This window comes from Protopterus annectens, chromosome 1.part1 (genome assembly GCF_019279795.1).
Source record: "Protopterus annectens isolate FY-2018-M chromosome 1.part1, PAN1.0, whole genome shotgun sequence".
NCBI lineage: Eukaryota > Metazoa > Chordata > Ceratodontiformes > Protopteridae > Protopterus > Protopterus annectens.
The window spans coordinates 1,748,455,076-1,748,472,098 of NC_056726.1; the positions used below are offsets into that span (position 1 = coordinate 1,748,455,076).

Below are 17,023 nucleotides of genomic sequence, written 5' to 3' on the forward strand. Positions count from 1 at the left end.
GGAAAAATATTGAGAACCAAACAAGATATTATACAACAAAGATAGAATTGCTTGAACATTAATTCAAAAAGAAGTTTCCATAGACAAACAGGGTCATAAACTAGAAATCATAACTGTAAAGGTGGTCTAAACACCTGGATCACAGTACTATGCACTAAGTGAAACTGCACAGCACACTTGTTATCTAGGGATGTTGAAAGTCAGGTACATGTGCAAGTAGTCTGGTTTTGTACAGGAACATATCCAAGTTCTGAATAGGTCATCTTTTATTAGGGATTTGAAAATATGTTTACTATTTAGATATCTAATGTCAGGGGGTAGAGAGCTTCAGGCCTTAGCAACTGCATAGGAATAAAGAGATTGGCCTGAACTATGTAAGCAATTGTTAACAGTAGGGCGGTATTGAAAGATTTTAGTTGATGTGCAATGTTATGAAAGGTGAGCAGACCAGAGAGGGCAGGTATTTTATTTGTTGGTGTAGCAGTTGATGGGTCAGGAGAAGTTGATTGCACTTTAGTAGGTTGGGGAGTGCTAACCATCATAGTTGTCTTAGGGACAGGCAGAAATGAGAGCGAAACTTAGCACTGGTTGCAAATTTTGAGATTTTATTGTAGCAGGTAGATAGTTTCAGAAGATGAGATTTGTTTAGGTTAGTTAGAACTGGGGAAGCATATAGTAAGGTGGAGCGTCGATTAGTAAGAGAGATAGTGATTCGGGATTCCTGTGTGAGGAAGCTCTTGCAGCGGTAGAGTGAACCTAGTTTTTTATGAACTTTGGCAATTGTTAGTGCTATATGTTTGTCGAATTTTAGGTTTTGGTCAATCGTTACACCTAGTAGCTTGGCCTAAGTTACTGGTGTGATAGGGGTATTGTTGGAGGATGTTATTGAAAATGGCCATGGAGGGTTGAAAGTTTTGGATGGGTGGAAGATCACGAGTTGGGTCTTAGATGGGTTTAGTATGAGTTGGGAGGAATTCAGCCATTTTTCTATAGTAGTGAAGGCTTCCTGGGTTCTGTCTTGGAGTAATTGTAGAGAGGGGGCTGAGAAAATATGGGGTGTCATCAACATACTGTACTATATTAGTTTGTTGGGTAGCCGAGGGGAGGTTATTGGTAAAGATTGAAAATAGTAAGGGACCAAGAATGGATCCTCCTGGAACACCTTGTCCCACTAGGAGGGGAGGGGAGCGAGAGTTATGCTATTTTACAGCTTTTTGCAAGATGGACAGATAATTTTTAAACCACAGTAGAGAGGAGTTATCCAGATTGAGCTCTGAGAGAGTCTATAGTAATTTGCGGTGGGATACCATGTCAAATGCCTTTGACACGTCTAGGAAGACAACAGTTAAGTTACCAAGATTTCTTTGTTGGTTGACGTGGTCAGTAAAGGATATAAGGGCAGAAGTGGTGCTATGGTTTGGCCAAAATCCATGTTGGGAATTTGCTAGCAGGGTACATTGAAGAAGATGATTCACTAGTTGGCTGTGTACACATTTTTCTAAGATTTTGATAAGGGAGATAGCATAGCCATGGGGTGATAATTACCAAGTTCTGTTGAGGAACCACCTTTGTGTAGGGGGAACGACGTAAGAAATTTTCCAGCGAGAGGGGACAGTGTATTTAGCTATGGATCTATTGATGAGTATGGAAATAGGGTAGGCAATAACAGAGGCAGTTTATCAGCAGCGAGAGTGGTGGGTTTCAATTTGGCAAGGTGTCTACGAATTAGGTCAGTTGAAACTGGTTTAAAAGAGAATTGGGTGTTGGTCTTATGGTGACAGTTTTGTATTTTGGGGGTATTTGTTATAGTAGTAGTAGTGGGGAAATCGTTTAATAATATTTGGATGGAGAAGGTGAAGTAGTCATTAAACTGGGTGGCAATATCATTATCGCCTTCAGTGTTACTGTTTGGGGAGGTGATTTTGCCTGGTTGGATAATGTGGTTGCTTGCGGACCAGAATTTTTGTGGGTTGTAAGTTTTTTGTAGCTGGATATAAAAAGTTTTTTTGTCATTGTGCATTTTTCTTTTTGCTTTGTTTCTGAGCTCTAGGAAGTATTGTCGATTTGTACTTGTTTTGTTGGTACGCCAGGCTGCCCAAGCTATGTCTCGTTGTATGAGTAGAAATCTTGTGTTCTTTTAGCAATCCAGGGGTCTGGGTTGGTTTTAGTACAATTTATAGATTGTGGGGCCATAAGATTAAGGATACCTAAGTAGGTAGTATTAAAAGTACTCCATGGCTTCATCTAAGGGTAGAGTTTTAAGAGATGACCAGTTTATTTTTTTAAGGTGTATTTGCATTGGGCCTGTGTACCCTAAAGGTAGGTACACAGATGGAGGATAGAACATATGTTCCACAGCAGCATCAGTGTGGGTCCTTTACAAAATACACATTTAATGGCAAACTGCTTGAATCTGATGCATTTATGTACTTGTATGAGTTGCTGTATACATGCATATGTCTAAATACCCTGACCACATTTTTGTGATAAAAAAACAATTGATGTTCATCGTGTTTCACTGTTGCAGTCATTACATTTGGGTTATCCTGCTAGCAGGCTACCCGCAGTCGGCCTGAATTCCAAAGTCTAGGTCCTGCGTCGGTTGCTGTCACCTCCTCCCTGACCTCAGTGCGCCAGGGGTATAAAAGATGCAGCCGACGACATTTTCTTCAGTCTTTCTTGCCACACGGTGCCCGAAGCAAAAGCAGTTCGCAAGTGCCGGTCGGCCTACTCCTGAGATTTTCAAGTTCGAATTTCAGATCCAAAGTCTTCATTAAAAGCTAAGTACCCCATTGGGGAAACTTTTTTTTTTGCTCCAGACCGATGTCAGAAAAATTTAATAATTGTATTTCTTGTGGGAAGCAAATACCTCATAACGATTTTCATTCTTACTGTATTCCTTGCGTAGGCCTTGATCATGACGTTGCTAGCTGTCAGTTTTGTGCTAGATTTAACCAACGCACTATTAAGCATTGGTACGATTTTGCATTTCATTACTTTGGCAGATGATTTAATTATATAATGCCTTCAGAACAGCCGACTACCAGAGTTTACAAAAAACGCAAAGAAAAAGAAAAGGACAGGCATCCGAGGTCCAAAACCGACGAGGCTTCTTCTAGGCCAGTCGCCGGTTCTCAGTGAGGTGCTTTCGCATCTCCTGACGACTGCTACTTTAGAGCCGTATGCCGATACCGACTCCCACGTGGAGTCAACCAGGCCTACAGAAACTCAAGGTACTGGACCTTCAGAAACCATTCCCTCAGATGGGTCCGGAGCCGCTGAGCAGGCATCGGCTTCTGAGGGCGTTTTCAGGCCTACACAATTATATGTTAAAATGACTTCAGCTTCAAAGGCAAAGACTAAAGCAGCTTTAAAGACAAACAAGTACAACAGCCCCATGGACAGGCCTCCATGCCTAAAAAACAGATGCTCAAAATGGCCGAAGTCCTGATTACTTTGATCAGGGGTTCGCACCCCCTCCTGACAAGAGGCCTAGGCAAGAGATAGAATATGAATCTTCAGATCAGGTTTCCATTTCATCTGATTCCTCTTCTGATCAGCAATACTCTCTTCCTCCTTATGAGGATTCTGATGCTGAAGAATCTATCCCCTCAGCTTCTCCTCCTGAGGATTATTCTTTTGGGGAAATATTGCATACCATGAGGGAGCATTTCCACTGGGAGAGCCAAGATTATTCAGAATCTAAGAAAAGGCTCAGAGACTTTCTTTTACTGCCTCAGCACAGGCCCCTTGCTATTCCACCTGTGCTAGACATTGTAGATGATGTATTTTCTGAGTCCAATCTGACTCCTGACTCCTTACCTCCAGCTCCTGTTAAGCCAGACAGATACTACAGGGTTCCAGACTCCCACAAATTTATTTTTAAAAATCCTGCTGCTGACCCAGAAACTTATCTCTCAGGGTCCCAAGGGAGTTAAGGCTTCCACTGCAAAAAACCCTACCCCCTCTGACAGAGATTCCAGGGCACTGGACAGATGGGGAAAAAAGATTTACACTTCTGCTACCTTGGCTATAAGGGCTTTAAATAGTCAGTTTCATATGCTTAAATATCAGCAATACATAATGTCACTGCTTAAACAGAAAATGTTGACAAACTCTGAATGTGCAGAAAATAAAGAAATGCAGGATTTATTGCATGCAGCTCAACAAGTTGGAAAGCATACTTTACAATTTGGTTTTGATTCCTTGGAGGCCTCCTGCAGAGCTGCTGTTATGGGTTCTGTCATTAGGAGTCATGCTTGGTTAAGGGAACAGAATCTGCCTGATCATGTTAAAGCAAAATTATTAGATGCTCCATTACAGCATGATACCTTGTTTGGTGTTGAAGCATAAGAGGTGTTGAAGAAAATGGAGGACAAAGTCAAATCTATGCAGACAGTCCAGGATTTCTTACATGTACAGCCTCCAAGATTTAGCAGACACTGGCCTACAAAGAATTGGTCCTTTCCAGTGTCAGACAGGCCACAAAGAGACAGATACAGACGCCCTAGAGGCAGATCCCAGCCCCAAGGCTCATACAGGTCTAAACAATGGGGAGCTTCTACCTTCAAAAGTGGAGAAGACAAGTCACAGCCATACAGAAAGCAGTCCCAATGACTTCCCCCTGCCAGCGCCAAGCACTAATCTGCTGGCAGCTCCTTTAGAGGGAAAACTAGCACTTTTTTTCTCGAAACTGGCACCTAATCACCCAGGACATATAGGTCTTGAACATAGTGTCACAAGGTTACAGGTTCCACTTTCACACCCTGCCAAGGACAAACGGTATGCCAGACCTGACAAAAAATCAATGGGCAGAGGCACAAAAGTAAGTTTCATCCTTCATGGACATGAGAGCCATACAGCAAGTACCACAGCAAGAGCAGGGACAAGGATTTTACTCAAGACTTTTCTTGGTGCCCAGAAAGGTCAAAGCCTGGAGGCCAATACTGGACCTATCTATTCTAAACCCTTACCTGGATATTCCAAAATTCAAAATGTTGACTTTGCAGCAGCTTCTGCCCATGCTGGACAAGAAGGCTTGGCTTGTAACTTTAGACCTAAAAGAGGCATACCTGCATGTCCCAATCAGACAATTATTCAGAAGATACCTCAGATTCATAGCTGGCTCAATGCACTACCAATTCTCTGCACTGCCCTTTAGCTCATCTGCTGCGCCCAGGGTCTTCACAAAATGCCTGGCACCAGTAATTGCATTTTGCAGACAGAGGAATACAAATATATCCTTACTTGGACGACTGCCTTATTCAAGCAGAGAACAAGGACAATACTACTACAGCATCTGGCGTTTGTAAAAAGATTATTAACATGCCTAGGGTACACAGTAAACGAAAAGAAATCAAAACTTGTACCCTCTGAAGAGATAATATTCCTGGGTGCAAGCTTAAATACAACTGCCCAGATGGCTTATCTCACGCCAGACAAAGGCAACTGACTACTTATTTCAAAATGTTGGCAACAAACACCCAGTTAACTGCAAGAAAAATTCTGCAGGCTTTGGGCTTCATGGCATCCTGCATTCTGCTAATTCCATATGCAAGACTGCATATGAGGAAACTACAATGGTATCTAAAAAGTGTTTGGACTCAACATAGCCACAGCCTGGAAAAAATAATTACACTCATTCCCTGCCTACAACAGGAGTTTCGATGGGCAAAGGCCTTTCACCACAACAAGGGGCAGCCATTCACCATACCCCCAGCCAGGCAAACATTGACAATAGATGCATCATATTATGCCTGGGGGGCCCACATGGCAGGAAGATGTATTCAGGGCTCATGGTCCGCAATCCAAATGCATCAACATATCAATCAAAAAGAGATGCTAGCTGTTCAAAATGCCCTGACAGCCTTCAAGGATCTACTTCATTCAGGACAACTACTGATAAAGACGGACAATACTACAGTCATGTGGTTCATAAACAAGCAAGGAGGCACACATTCCTACCCCCTTTGCAGACTAGCCATGACTTTGTGGGATACAGCAGTGAGTTACCAAGTACATCTGCAAGCACAATTCCTGCCAGGAACGATAAATACTTTGACAGACGAACTAAGCAGAAACCTCATGGATCCCCACGAGTGGAAATTGGATCCACATGTCTTCAACATGATGACAAGGAATTGGGAGTGCCCGGACATAGATCTGTTTGCATCCCCTCACAACTGCCAACTACAGAGATTTTGCACAAGGACTTATCACAAGCAAGCATGGAAGGTGGATGCTCTATCTTTCAGATGGAAAAACTTAACAGTATACGCCTTTCCCCCAACTTCCTCTCCTCCCCAAGGTACTCCTAAAGGTCAGACTAGAGAAGCCAAAAATGATTGCCCCAGACTGACCACGCCAGCACTGGTACCCAATCCTAAGGATCTTGACTTAATGCCCAGCATGGACATTGCCTCATATTCCTCACTTACTGACCCAACAGAACAATCAGATCCTGCACAGCCAACTCAGGACCTTAAATCTGGCAGCATGGCGGGTAATGTAGCTTTTCAAAACACACCTCTCTAAAGCGGTTATGGATGTTATCTTGGTGGCCAGAAGGCCTAGTACCAGAAAATCTTATGCAGAAAAATGGAAGAGATTCTGTGCTTGGAACCAGGCACAAGGAATTAACATGATTGTACCAAATATCCCTCAGATTTTGCAATACTTAACTGAGATGCTGGACAAAGACCTAGCCTTTTCATCATTTAAGATTCATGCTTCTGCCATTTCAGCTCATTACAATACAGAGCCACCTATGGAGCCAAAAACATATGGCCTCCAACAAGATCACCAGTATCTGTATGGGACCTCGATTATGTCTTGGAAAAACTCAGTCTGCCTCCTTTTGAGCCAGCCGCTACAGCTGATATAAATTTTTTATCATGGAAAACAGCTGTGCTCCTAGCAATAACCTCTGCAAGATGAGTCTCAGAGCTGCACGCACTCATGGCTGTGGAACCTTTTATCATTTTCCATCCAGATAGGTTTTCTCTAAGGACAAACCCCACTTTTATGCCTAAGGTAGTGTCCAACGTGGCCCTCAACCAAAATATTCATTTGCCCACCTTTTATCCAAACCCACAGAATAAGGGTGAGAAACGTCTGCATTCTTTGGACATACACAGACAGCTGCGCTTCTACTTAGACAGAACCAAAGCTTTCAGACAGACTGAGCAATTACTGGTAGCATATGCTGCAGGATCACAAGGAAAAGCTGTCTCAAAGCAGAGTATTTCAAAGTGGATAGATCACTGCATTCGTCTATGCTATTCTCAACTTGGCAAATCAGTGCCTAAGGGCATTAGGCCATATTCAACCAGAGCAGCAGCCACTTCAGCAGCCTTCCTCAGAGGAGTGCCAACCAAAGACATTTTAGAGGCTGCAACCTGGAGTTCAGTGCATACTTTTACAAAGCACTACCACTTACCACTCTACTCCAAATCCAAGGCAGGCTTTGCCACTGCAGTACTGCAGGGCTTCATAGCCGCTCCTAATTCTATTTAGTTCCAGCCTCCCAACTTTAGCTTTGGGATTCAACCCATTTGTAATGACTGCAACAGTGAAACACGAACATAGTACAGATGTGTACCTACCATAAATGTAGATGTTCGAGTGTATTCACTGTTGCAGTCCAGGTTACCCACCCACCATCCCCCTTATCTTAGCTGGACCTTATCTGTACTTCTCTATTCTATACAATCTATGTGGTGTATTTGCTTGTAGTACTTAGTGCATGCATGCTTTATTGACATATTTTTAGCCTACCCTTTTGGGGCCACCTGACATCTGGGGCAAGAAAAACTGAAGAAAATGGTGTTGGCTGCATCTTTTATACCCCTGGCACACTGACGTCCGGGAGGAGGCGACAGCAACCAACGCCGGACCTAGACTTTGGAATTCAGGCCGACTGCGGGTAGCCTGCCAGCAGGATAACCCAATTGTAATGACTGCAACAGTGAATACACTTGAACATCTACATTTATGGGTAGGTACACAACTGTACTATTTGGGTGCCTGTGTGTGTGTTTTTTTTTTTTTTGCTTCATATATGCATACTGGTTCACTTGCATGGTATGGATGTCTTTGTAAAGCTTGGCAGTGCATGAACCAGGACTTTTGGCATGAGTAGTAGCTCATTCTTCAGAGAAGTGATGTCACATTTGGAGGCAGATATGTTATATGCTATGATTGTCTCTGAATCATGCACCAACATTTAATCATGTTTTACTGTTCATTTGCATTTGTTCTGTGCACTTTGGTGGTAACAAATTGGTCATCGTGCTGGTTTAAAATATTATCTGTTAAGCATACATATTTTAATTCCATATCACCTTGCCCTAACGCTTTATAACAAATGCCACATCTCTGAATGTCATCTGTAACACTTTACTGCTATTTTTTTTTCTGTTATATTTATTTGTCATTCTTTTTATGCCACCAAATCAGAATACATTTAAAGAAACAGTTATGCGTAAGTATTGGAAGTATTTTCAGTTTTCTAGTTACTTTCTTGATTTTTTTATTTTTTAGAAATATTCAGCCATCAGGTTCTACCAAGCAAAAGCCACCAGGACGAATGATGCCTACTGTCTCTAAAGACAAAGAAGAAGAGATCCGTAAGATCCTCAGGACAAATCTACAGAAGACCAGGCAGAGGGTAAGAGTGGAAGAAGTGTTTTTTGCGGGTTTCCACAGATAGTAGTCTTGTAAACCAGTGCAAAATGGAGTTTGTTAAATACAATGTCTGTCCCAAGACTGTTGCTGATCACACCACAATTATACGTTTTACCTTTCCATTCATAACAAAATGCTTTCTGCAGATTATACCAAAACTTGGAACTCTGTGTGCATGGTGGATTTGCATAGTATGTACAAATAAGTTAGGGGTACTTAAGATGCGCTTACAATCATGCTAATTTAAATCAGGCTAAAAACAACAAACTACTTTTTTCACAAGCATGACTTGAGTAAAGTGTTACAGTATGAAGGGAGAAATCCTGGAAGCCTGCTAATGGGGAAGTAGCCATGAGGTCATACCAGAGGACTTTAAAGGCAGTTTGTAGGGCTTTTGAGAGTTGATAGCTGGGAGTATGTGCATTTGGCGTGGTTTGAATTTTCCATTTGGGGTTGGCATAACTGAGTTAGGCATTGGCATAATGAGTAGTGTTTACCTGAAGGACAAGAAAAAGAAGTTATGTCCTTACCATAACGTTCCATGTGGAGTGTTCATCTCGCCTTTGTTCTTACACATGGGTTCGGAGCCGATCCTCGGCTCCGTGCCCTCTGCAAGCTCTGCATCGAGAAGAAGCTCGAGACAATCTAATACCCACAATCCCCCTCTGCCTTTACCTCAGATCTAGTTTGCAAGCAAACCAATCTACAGAGAGAGCACATTCATACTTACACACATATGCACAGAAAGAATCTATACATAACTATATATATATAAGCCAAATAGACATATATATAAATATATATATATGCCAACTATGTACACAACATTGCAACAGCAGCAGAATGCTTCTGGCCAGGCATCAAAGAACGTTCTTCCTAAGGGTGGGAGGGTGGGACTGTAAGAACAAAGGCGAGATGAACACTCCACATGGAACGTTATGGTAAGGACATAACTTCTTTATGTGATATTGTTCAATCTCGCCGTTTGTTCTTACACATGGGTAGCGTCCCTAGCTCCTTGTTCCTGAGGAACTCACGGGAGGATGTTCTTGAGCACAGTGGAACCAAAGGTTGCCCTGTCCCTAGAAACCTTGTCTACCTTATAATGAGAAATAAATGTATGTGGCTTAGACCAAGTAGCAGCCGCACAAATAGCGTCCAGTGGTAGGCGGGCTGCATGAGCCAAAGATGTAGACACTGACCTTGTGGAATGTCCTTTGGGTTTGTGCAAAAGGGTTTGATTTGAAGAATCGTAGACATAGATTATACAATCCGTTAACCATTTAGAAAGAGTTCTTTTGGTAACTGCAAGTCCTTTCCTGCTATCAGCAAAGGCCACAAAGAGTTGATCAGTTTTTCTGTGATCTTTTGTTCTATCCAAGTAAAATCTTAACTGTCTGTGAACATCTAATTTGTGTAACATATACTCCATTTTGTTGGAGTGGTTTTTGAAGAAAGTGGGTAATTCAATGGACTGATTAATATTGTTAATAGAACACACTTTAGGGAGGAAGGATGAATTGGTTCGAAGAGAAACTGTCAGAGTGAAAGATCAAATAAGGGTGCTTGATGGAGAGCCTGAAGTTCAGATACTGCCTAGGAAGTAATGGCTACCAAAGAGAGTCTTCCAGGACAAAAATTTTAATGGGCAAGAAGAGGCAGGTTCAAAGGGGGCAACATTAATTTAGATAACAAGTTTAGACTCCAAGGTGACGAGATCTGACTGGTGGTCTAATATGAAAACCCTTTAAAAGGCTTTACAAAGTCTGTGAGCCATAACAGGAGCTCCATATTCTTCCACATGGAAATTTGAAATGGCAGCCAATTGAACTCTTAGTGTAGCAGGAGAAGCACCCTGATGGAATAAGTCCGTTAGAAACTCTAATATCTTATTCAAAGGAGCTATAAAGGATCCACATGGTGTGTATTCACCAGAATACAAATCGCTTCCATTTGCTAGCATATGTTTTAGTAGTGGAAGCTTTATGGGAAGCCACCAATATATCCTGGACTGCTGGTGACAAAAGATCAGACCTGGCTAAGTTAGAGTTGAGCAGCCAAGCTGCTAGATGGAGGGACAGGAGCTGAATGGGGAACCCTGACGAGTCAATAGGTCTGGCTCTGGGTCCAGAATCCAGGGTCCCCAATGCAGTGTATCTTCAGGAAGGGAAACCAAATTTGATGAGGCCAAATGGGGCAATGAGGATTATTGTCCTGTAGGTTCCTGGCTTTCTGGAGAAACTTTGATATCAGAGGAAATGGAGGAAATGCACAGGAGTCCCGGGGCCAATCGTGAACCAGTGCGCCCCTGGGGACTTCCCCTGGAGGGTAATAGGGCAAAGTAGCTCCTGCATTTGGCTCATTGGAGACGCAAACAGATCGCAGGAAGGCTGGCCCCACTTGCGAAAAATCCTTTCCGCTACAGATTGTTTTAGGGACCACTTTCGTGCGGTAACAGAATTGCTCTGCTGAGCCTGTCGGCTATGACGTTGGATGACCCCGGATGTGCGCTATTAAGCGACCCGTGGACTCCCCACTGCCAGATTCTCATGGCCTCTCTGCATAGCTGATAGGATTTGGTTCCCCTTGCTTGTTTATGTACCAGACTACAGACATGTTGTCCGTCTGAACTGCAATAGTTCCCAGAGGAAGAAGGGGAGCAAAGTGTTGCAACGCTAGAAACACTGCCCTCAACTCTAGAACATTGATGTCCAGGGTGTACTCCAAATTGGTCCATCCGCCTTGGACTGCCCGTCGCTGAAAGATGCCCCCCGCACCCTATCAGGGAAGCGCCCGTGGTCACCGTAACTGTGGGTAGCACAAACGGTCCCCTTGGAAAGGTTGCACGCTTGAAGCCACCAGTTTAGATCTGTTTTGCATGTCTTTGTTATAAGAATCTCGTGTGTTAGAGGTAGTTGTTGAACGACCATTGTGCAAACAGGAGCCATTGTAGGACTCTCATGTGCAGCCTTCCCAAGGAATTGCAATAAGGGAGGCTGACATGAGGCCCAACACTTTCAGTACTAGTTTTGCAGGAGATTTCCTTGACAAGAGTAGAAGACGTATATGAGTCTGAAGTGATAATATCCTTTCTGGGAAGCCTCAGAATCAACTGACGTGTGTTCAATTCTGCTCCTATGAACAAGATATTTTGTGATGGCTGAAGTAAGGATTTTCGAAGTTCACGGAAATCCCTAGGTGAACACACAGTTGAAGAGTAAAGTCTCTGGCCTGTAACAGTTGACGCTGGGTGGTGGCAGAAAGGAGCCAGTCGCCCAGATCACGGAAACACCTGGAATCCTTGGCGTCTCAAGTGAGACGCTACCACTGCCATGCATTTGGTGAAGACCCTGGGGCTGAGGTCAGACCAAAGGGCAGGGCTCGAATTGAAAGTGACTGGCCCCCAGCCGGAAGCGCAGATGATCTCTGGATGCCCTGGCCATTTTGATGTGGTAGTATGCATCTTCTAGATCTATTGAGCACATCCAGTCGTCCTTCTGTAAGAATGGAAGGATCGATTGAAGCGTGACCATTCGAACTTTTCTTTCTGAGAAGGTATTGAGGTAGCTCAGGTCCAGAATGGGCCTCCAGTCCCCTGTTTTCTTTGGAACTAAAAAGAACCTTGAGTAAGTCCCGAATCCTTGTTGGTCTGCTGGGACTGGTTGGATGACTCTTTTTTTTCTAGCAGCTTTGAAATTTCTATGGCTGCTGGCTCTATGCAGATGGGGTACATCTGGGAGTCTTTTCTTTGGAATGGGATGGGATAGAAAGGGAATGTTGTAACCTCTGGTAACCACGCTTTTTACCCACTTGTCTGTAGTTATATTTTGCCAGGCCTGAGGGTATAAAGCTAAGCGACCCCCGACTGCCTCCAGAGCAGGACAGTCAGGCCTCCTCTCAGGAGTGCTGGAAAGGTTTACCAGGGAGTGTATCCCTGTCACCTTGATGTTGCGGACCCTCTGCGCTGGAGGCGTCTTCCACCTCTACCCTCCTCTGCCTCTAGAGGCGTCTCCTGTGTGCCTGGGAAAGATCCTTGGGGTTTTCAAACCACATTTTTCCACCACGTTGCCCTTTGGGGTGCGGTCTGGTTGGGGTGGAAAACGGACTCCGACAGCAGACAGAGTCTTTCCTCCTGTTCACACGGGTAAGGGTCTCCTTTACTTTGGGGCCAAAGAGAGTGGCACCGTCAAATGGGGCGTTAGTAAAGGAAGACTTGAAGGCTTCCACAAAGGAGCATAAGCGCATCCAGGATTGTCTGCGAGCAATCGCTGAAGCTGCTGCCCTACTCGAACCTTCGCTGCGTAGGAAATCAGCCTCATGGACGAGTTAACAATCGTAAGGGTATTAAGTTGCGCTGTCACTTTCTCGGAGACAGCTGCATCTGTAGTACCCTGGAGGGTATCTCCCAACTCTTTGACTAGATCCCTCTGTAGACGTGTAAAATGGGTCAAATAGTTCAGGGATCATGGAAAAAGCCGCTGAACTAAAAATGCGCTTCCCATCTATCCATCGCCCTAGAATCTTTATTAGGAGGATGGACAGAAGAAGACTCCGACATCTCCTTTTTCGTGGCTGCTGCCACCACCATAGCGTCTACTGGAACTCCTTTGTTAGGTAGGACTTGTCCTGAGGTGCCGTGATGTATTTATTAGGTTTCCTTGGAACTGGTTCCACTGTGTCAGGAGCCTCCCACGCCTTCGAGCAATTAGTTCCATTAGTTCGTCAAGGGCGGAGTGACCCAGGAGGAAGAAGGGCGAGCACCAAATGCCTTCAGCAGAACTGACTCATCCTCGAAGGGGAAGGGACTGCCAGTCACCTCTCTGTTTCAGGATCTCCAATATGTCCGAAAAGAGACATCTTCGAAGGTGACTTAGGGGACCCTCTGACTCATCTAAGTCAGTATCAGATGTCAAGGATTCCTGCGGAGAATCCAAGTGTCTCCTCTTACACAATCTTTTCCTAGGGACTTCTTCGTGGGGAGCATCCAAGAAGCCTCGAGGAAGAGAGGGCACCTCCAGGGGTGGCTGAGACACTGGTGCCCGACGCTTGGATGTGGCCGTGGGTGCAGATGAAGATAACGGCCCTTTATGGGGAGGAGAGGTTGCTTCCACTGATGTGGTTGTCTGGGTAGACAACACCTTCCTTATCAGGTCGAACGCTCCCGGGTCCCGCATCGAAGAGTCCCCTGGTTCCGAAGAAATGGGAAGAATCCCGACACGGGCACGAAGGCATCGACCCGAGGACGGAGCCGAATCGATCCGAGGCCCGAGGGGAGAGTCGGAACGAAGCGTCGGTTCGACTCGCCCCGAACCAAGGACAGACCGTCGGCTCCGAGACTCGGTATCGACCGCGGAGTCGAGTGAGAGGAACAGAGCGAAAAGGACGGCTCTGGACCCGATGGCTCCACAATCAGTAGATCAGCCTCTTCCGGCTCCAAAGACTGAATCGGTCTCGGAGGAGGAATGGATGGAGATACAGGGAGGCCTTCAAGTTTCGACACCAACTGGGTGGAAACCGAAATAAGTTTGAGAGGGCAATGCTCCAATAACTTCTGCACCACGCATCCACATCAATATCCGAAAGTTTGGAGGAAGAACGGGTGAAGGAACCGAAGACGAGCCGACCTCAATAAGGTCGAGGGAGCTCCATCACGGTTCCAAGACTCGAGGCTCAGGAACCGATACCAGTTGAACACTCGCCCAAGTCTGTGGAACCGGTGATCTAACCTTTGCTGAAGAGCTTGGAGCCGATGACTTGGGCTCCGACGTCTTCGATACCTTAGAGGACTTCGATGCCTGGTCAGAAGCATCCAGAGCCTCCTGAAAAGAAGGTTTCAACAGACCTCTGTCCATTAGTTTCCTGCGTCTATCTGTCATGACCCTCCCACTAAAAGAGTGACAGATGGAACAGTCCTCTTGCAAGTGGAGAGGGCCAAGGCAGTAGATGCAGGAACTATGGTTGTCAGTCACTGACATTTTCTGGCCACACTGACAACGCTTGAAACCTGACTTCACCTTATCAGACATTATAGAAAAGAGAGACAAGTCCAGTAATGCAGTCAAATCCGTTAAGTTTGTCAAATCCGATAAAAATTGTCAAATCCGGTATAAAGAAACTTTTCTTTCCTCAAATATTATTAAATTTATGAAGGGTTGTAGGCCCCGAAAAAAATCTAACCGATAAAACTAGTTAACGGTACCAAGAAATCAACCAGACCACAACACAATCATACAGTATAATACTGAAACATCAAATAGAAATAGAAAATCTAATAAAATATAACAAATAAGTTATATCTTAGCTTTAGACGCTCGAGCTAGCTCCCAATGCAATGCAGCAGCGGCAAACTAGATCTGAGGTAAAGGCAGAGGGGGATTGTGGGTATTAGATTGTCTCGAGCTTCTTCTCGATGCAGAGCTTGCAAGAGGCCGGCACGGAGCCGAGGATCGGCTCCGAACCCATGTGTAAGAACAAACGGCGAGATTGAACACTATCACATGTACAGAGCTTGATTCTCACCAAGGGCCACAAAGGCAGTTTGCCTAGTACCAACCTATGACTGTATATACGGCATAAAAGATTCTCTGTGCAGTGTAAATTTCAATGCCAAATATGTAACTTGGGTCACTTACCCGCAATTACCAGTATGTGTCAGTCATAGTCCATGTGGTTGTGAATGACCTAAGACGTAGCTCGTTGGACTATATGAAAAGAAACATGACTGAGCTGTCAGAATGCAAGTCACAGGCAGATATGATCCTAGCACTGAGCTGCATTCTACTGTCTCCACAGATCATGCCACAGTACCAGCATAGGTTCATAGGTTGGTACTAGGCTATCGGCCCTAGGGCCTATGCAAGCCTAGCCATAACAATTCCCTGGATATTTCTTCCCACAATATTTACTTCTCTGGACCCCTGTCTAGCAGGGCGACTGACATGATCCCCAGGGTGAATTTCCTATCTCCCATCCAATCATCAAGGTTCCCTTTGAAGAGGGCCAATGAGGCACTCTGCTTGACATGTATGGGCAGTCTATTCCAGAGTATGGGGAGTCTCTGGGTCAGGAACCTATCCCTCCAGCATGTTTTGTTCATTGTGATGACAAGGTTTAGATCCCTGGAGCGTGTGGCTCTGAGGGATTGGGATTTCTTTAAGTGGAGCGTGTCCAACAGCTCAGGGTTTGACATGGCCTTGTATGTTAAGCAGAAATTGCCTCTGAGTAGACGATATGCCACAGAGTATAGCTGGATTTTTTTTAGACAGTCAGCATATGGCATCTGCTTTAGGCCTGTGATTCTTTTAGTGAGGTATTTCTGTGGCCTTTCCAGCTGTTGCAGATGTCTTGTGAGGTACATACAAAACAGGGCATTATACTCTATAAAGGGTCTAATGAGGGATGAGTACAGTGGGACAATGACCTCCTTTTTTCTGGATGAAAAGCCCTTAGTGATGAGGTGTACCACATAGAAGGATTTCCTGACTGTTGTGGCGATGTGGTTATTGAAAGTGAAACCACTGCCCACCTGTGTCCCTAAGTCTTTCGTCACACTTTCGATGTTTAGTGTCCTGCCACTTGTGGTAATTCATGGGTGCATGTTTTTTTTTCCACAGGGGATAACTATACAATGTGAGAGTGTTCAATCTCGCCTTTGTTCTTACACATGGGTTCGGAGCCGATCCTCGGCTCCGTGCCGGCCGACTGCAAGCTCTGCATCGAGAAGAAGCTCGAGGACACCTAATACCCACAATCCCCCTCTGCCTTTACCTCAGATCTAGTTTGCCGCTGCAGCGTTCGCATCACTGGGTCGAGCTCGAGCACCTCAGATAAGATTTAGAATTTTATTCTTGCTTTTTCTCTGGTTCTTTAGTATAAAAACTGTTTAATAATAATTTTGTGTGAGTGTGGTAAGGTATAGGGAATCTCGGTTCCATTTAAGTTATAAAACTTAGTCGGGTTTCTCTTCGGGGCCTACCTCCACTCTTGGAATTGACAACTGGATTGACACCATTACTGGATTTGACATTTTTACCGGACTTGACTGTTTTTTTTTTCCTGGATTTGACTTTTTACCTACTTACCTTGACATGTCTGAAAAGACCAAATCAGGGTTTAAGCGTTGCCAGTGTGGACAAAAAATGTCAGTGACTGACAACCATGTTTCCTGTGTCTACTGTCTTGGCCCTCTCCACTTGCAAGAAGACTGTTCTATTTGTCATTCTTTCAGTGGGAGGGTCATGACAGATAGACGCAGGAAATTAATGGACAGGGGTTTATTAAAACCTTCCTTTCAGGAGGCTCTGGATGCTTCTGACCAGGCATCCAAGTCCTCGAAGGA

At 44.5% G+C, this 17,023-nt stretch overlaps 1 protein-coding gene across 1 annotated transcript in view; it reads left to right on the top strand.

The window, feature by feature from the left end:
- SLC9A1 (solute carrier family 9 member A1) overlaps positions 1 to 17,023 on the top strand; it is a 1,681,881-nt gene that overhangs the window by 1,465,253 nt on the left and 199,605 nt on the right. The window contains 1 exon segment of the mRNA XM_044084290.1: positions 8,542 to 8,668. Coding sequence (XP_043940225.1) covers positions 8,542 to 8,668 — 127 coding nt within the window.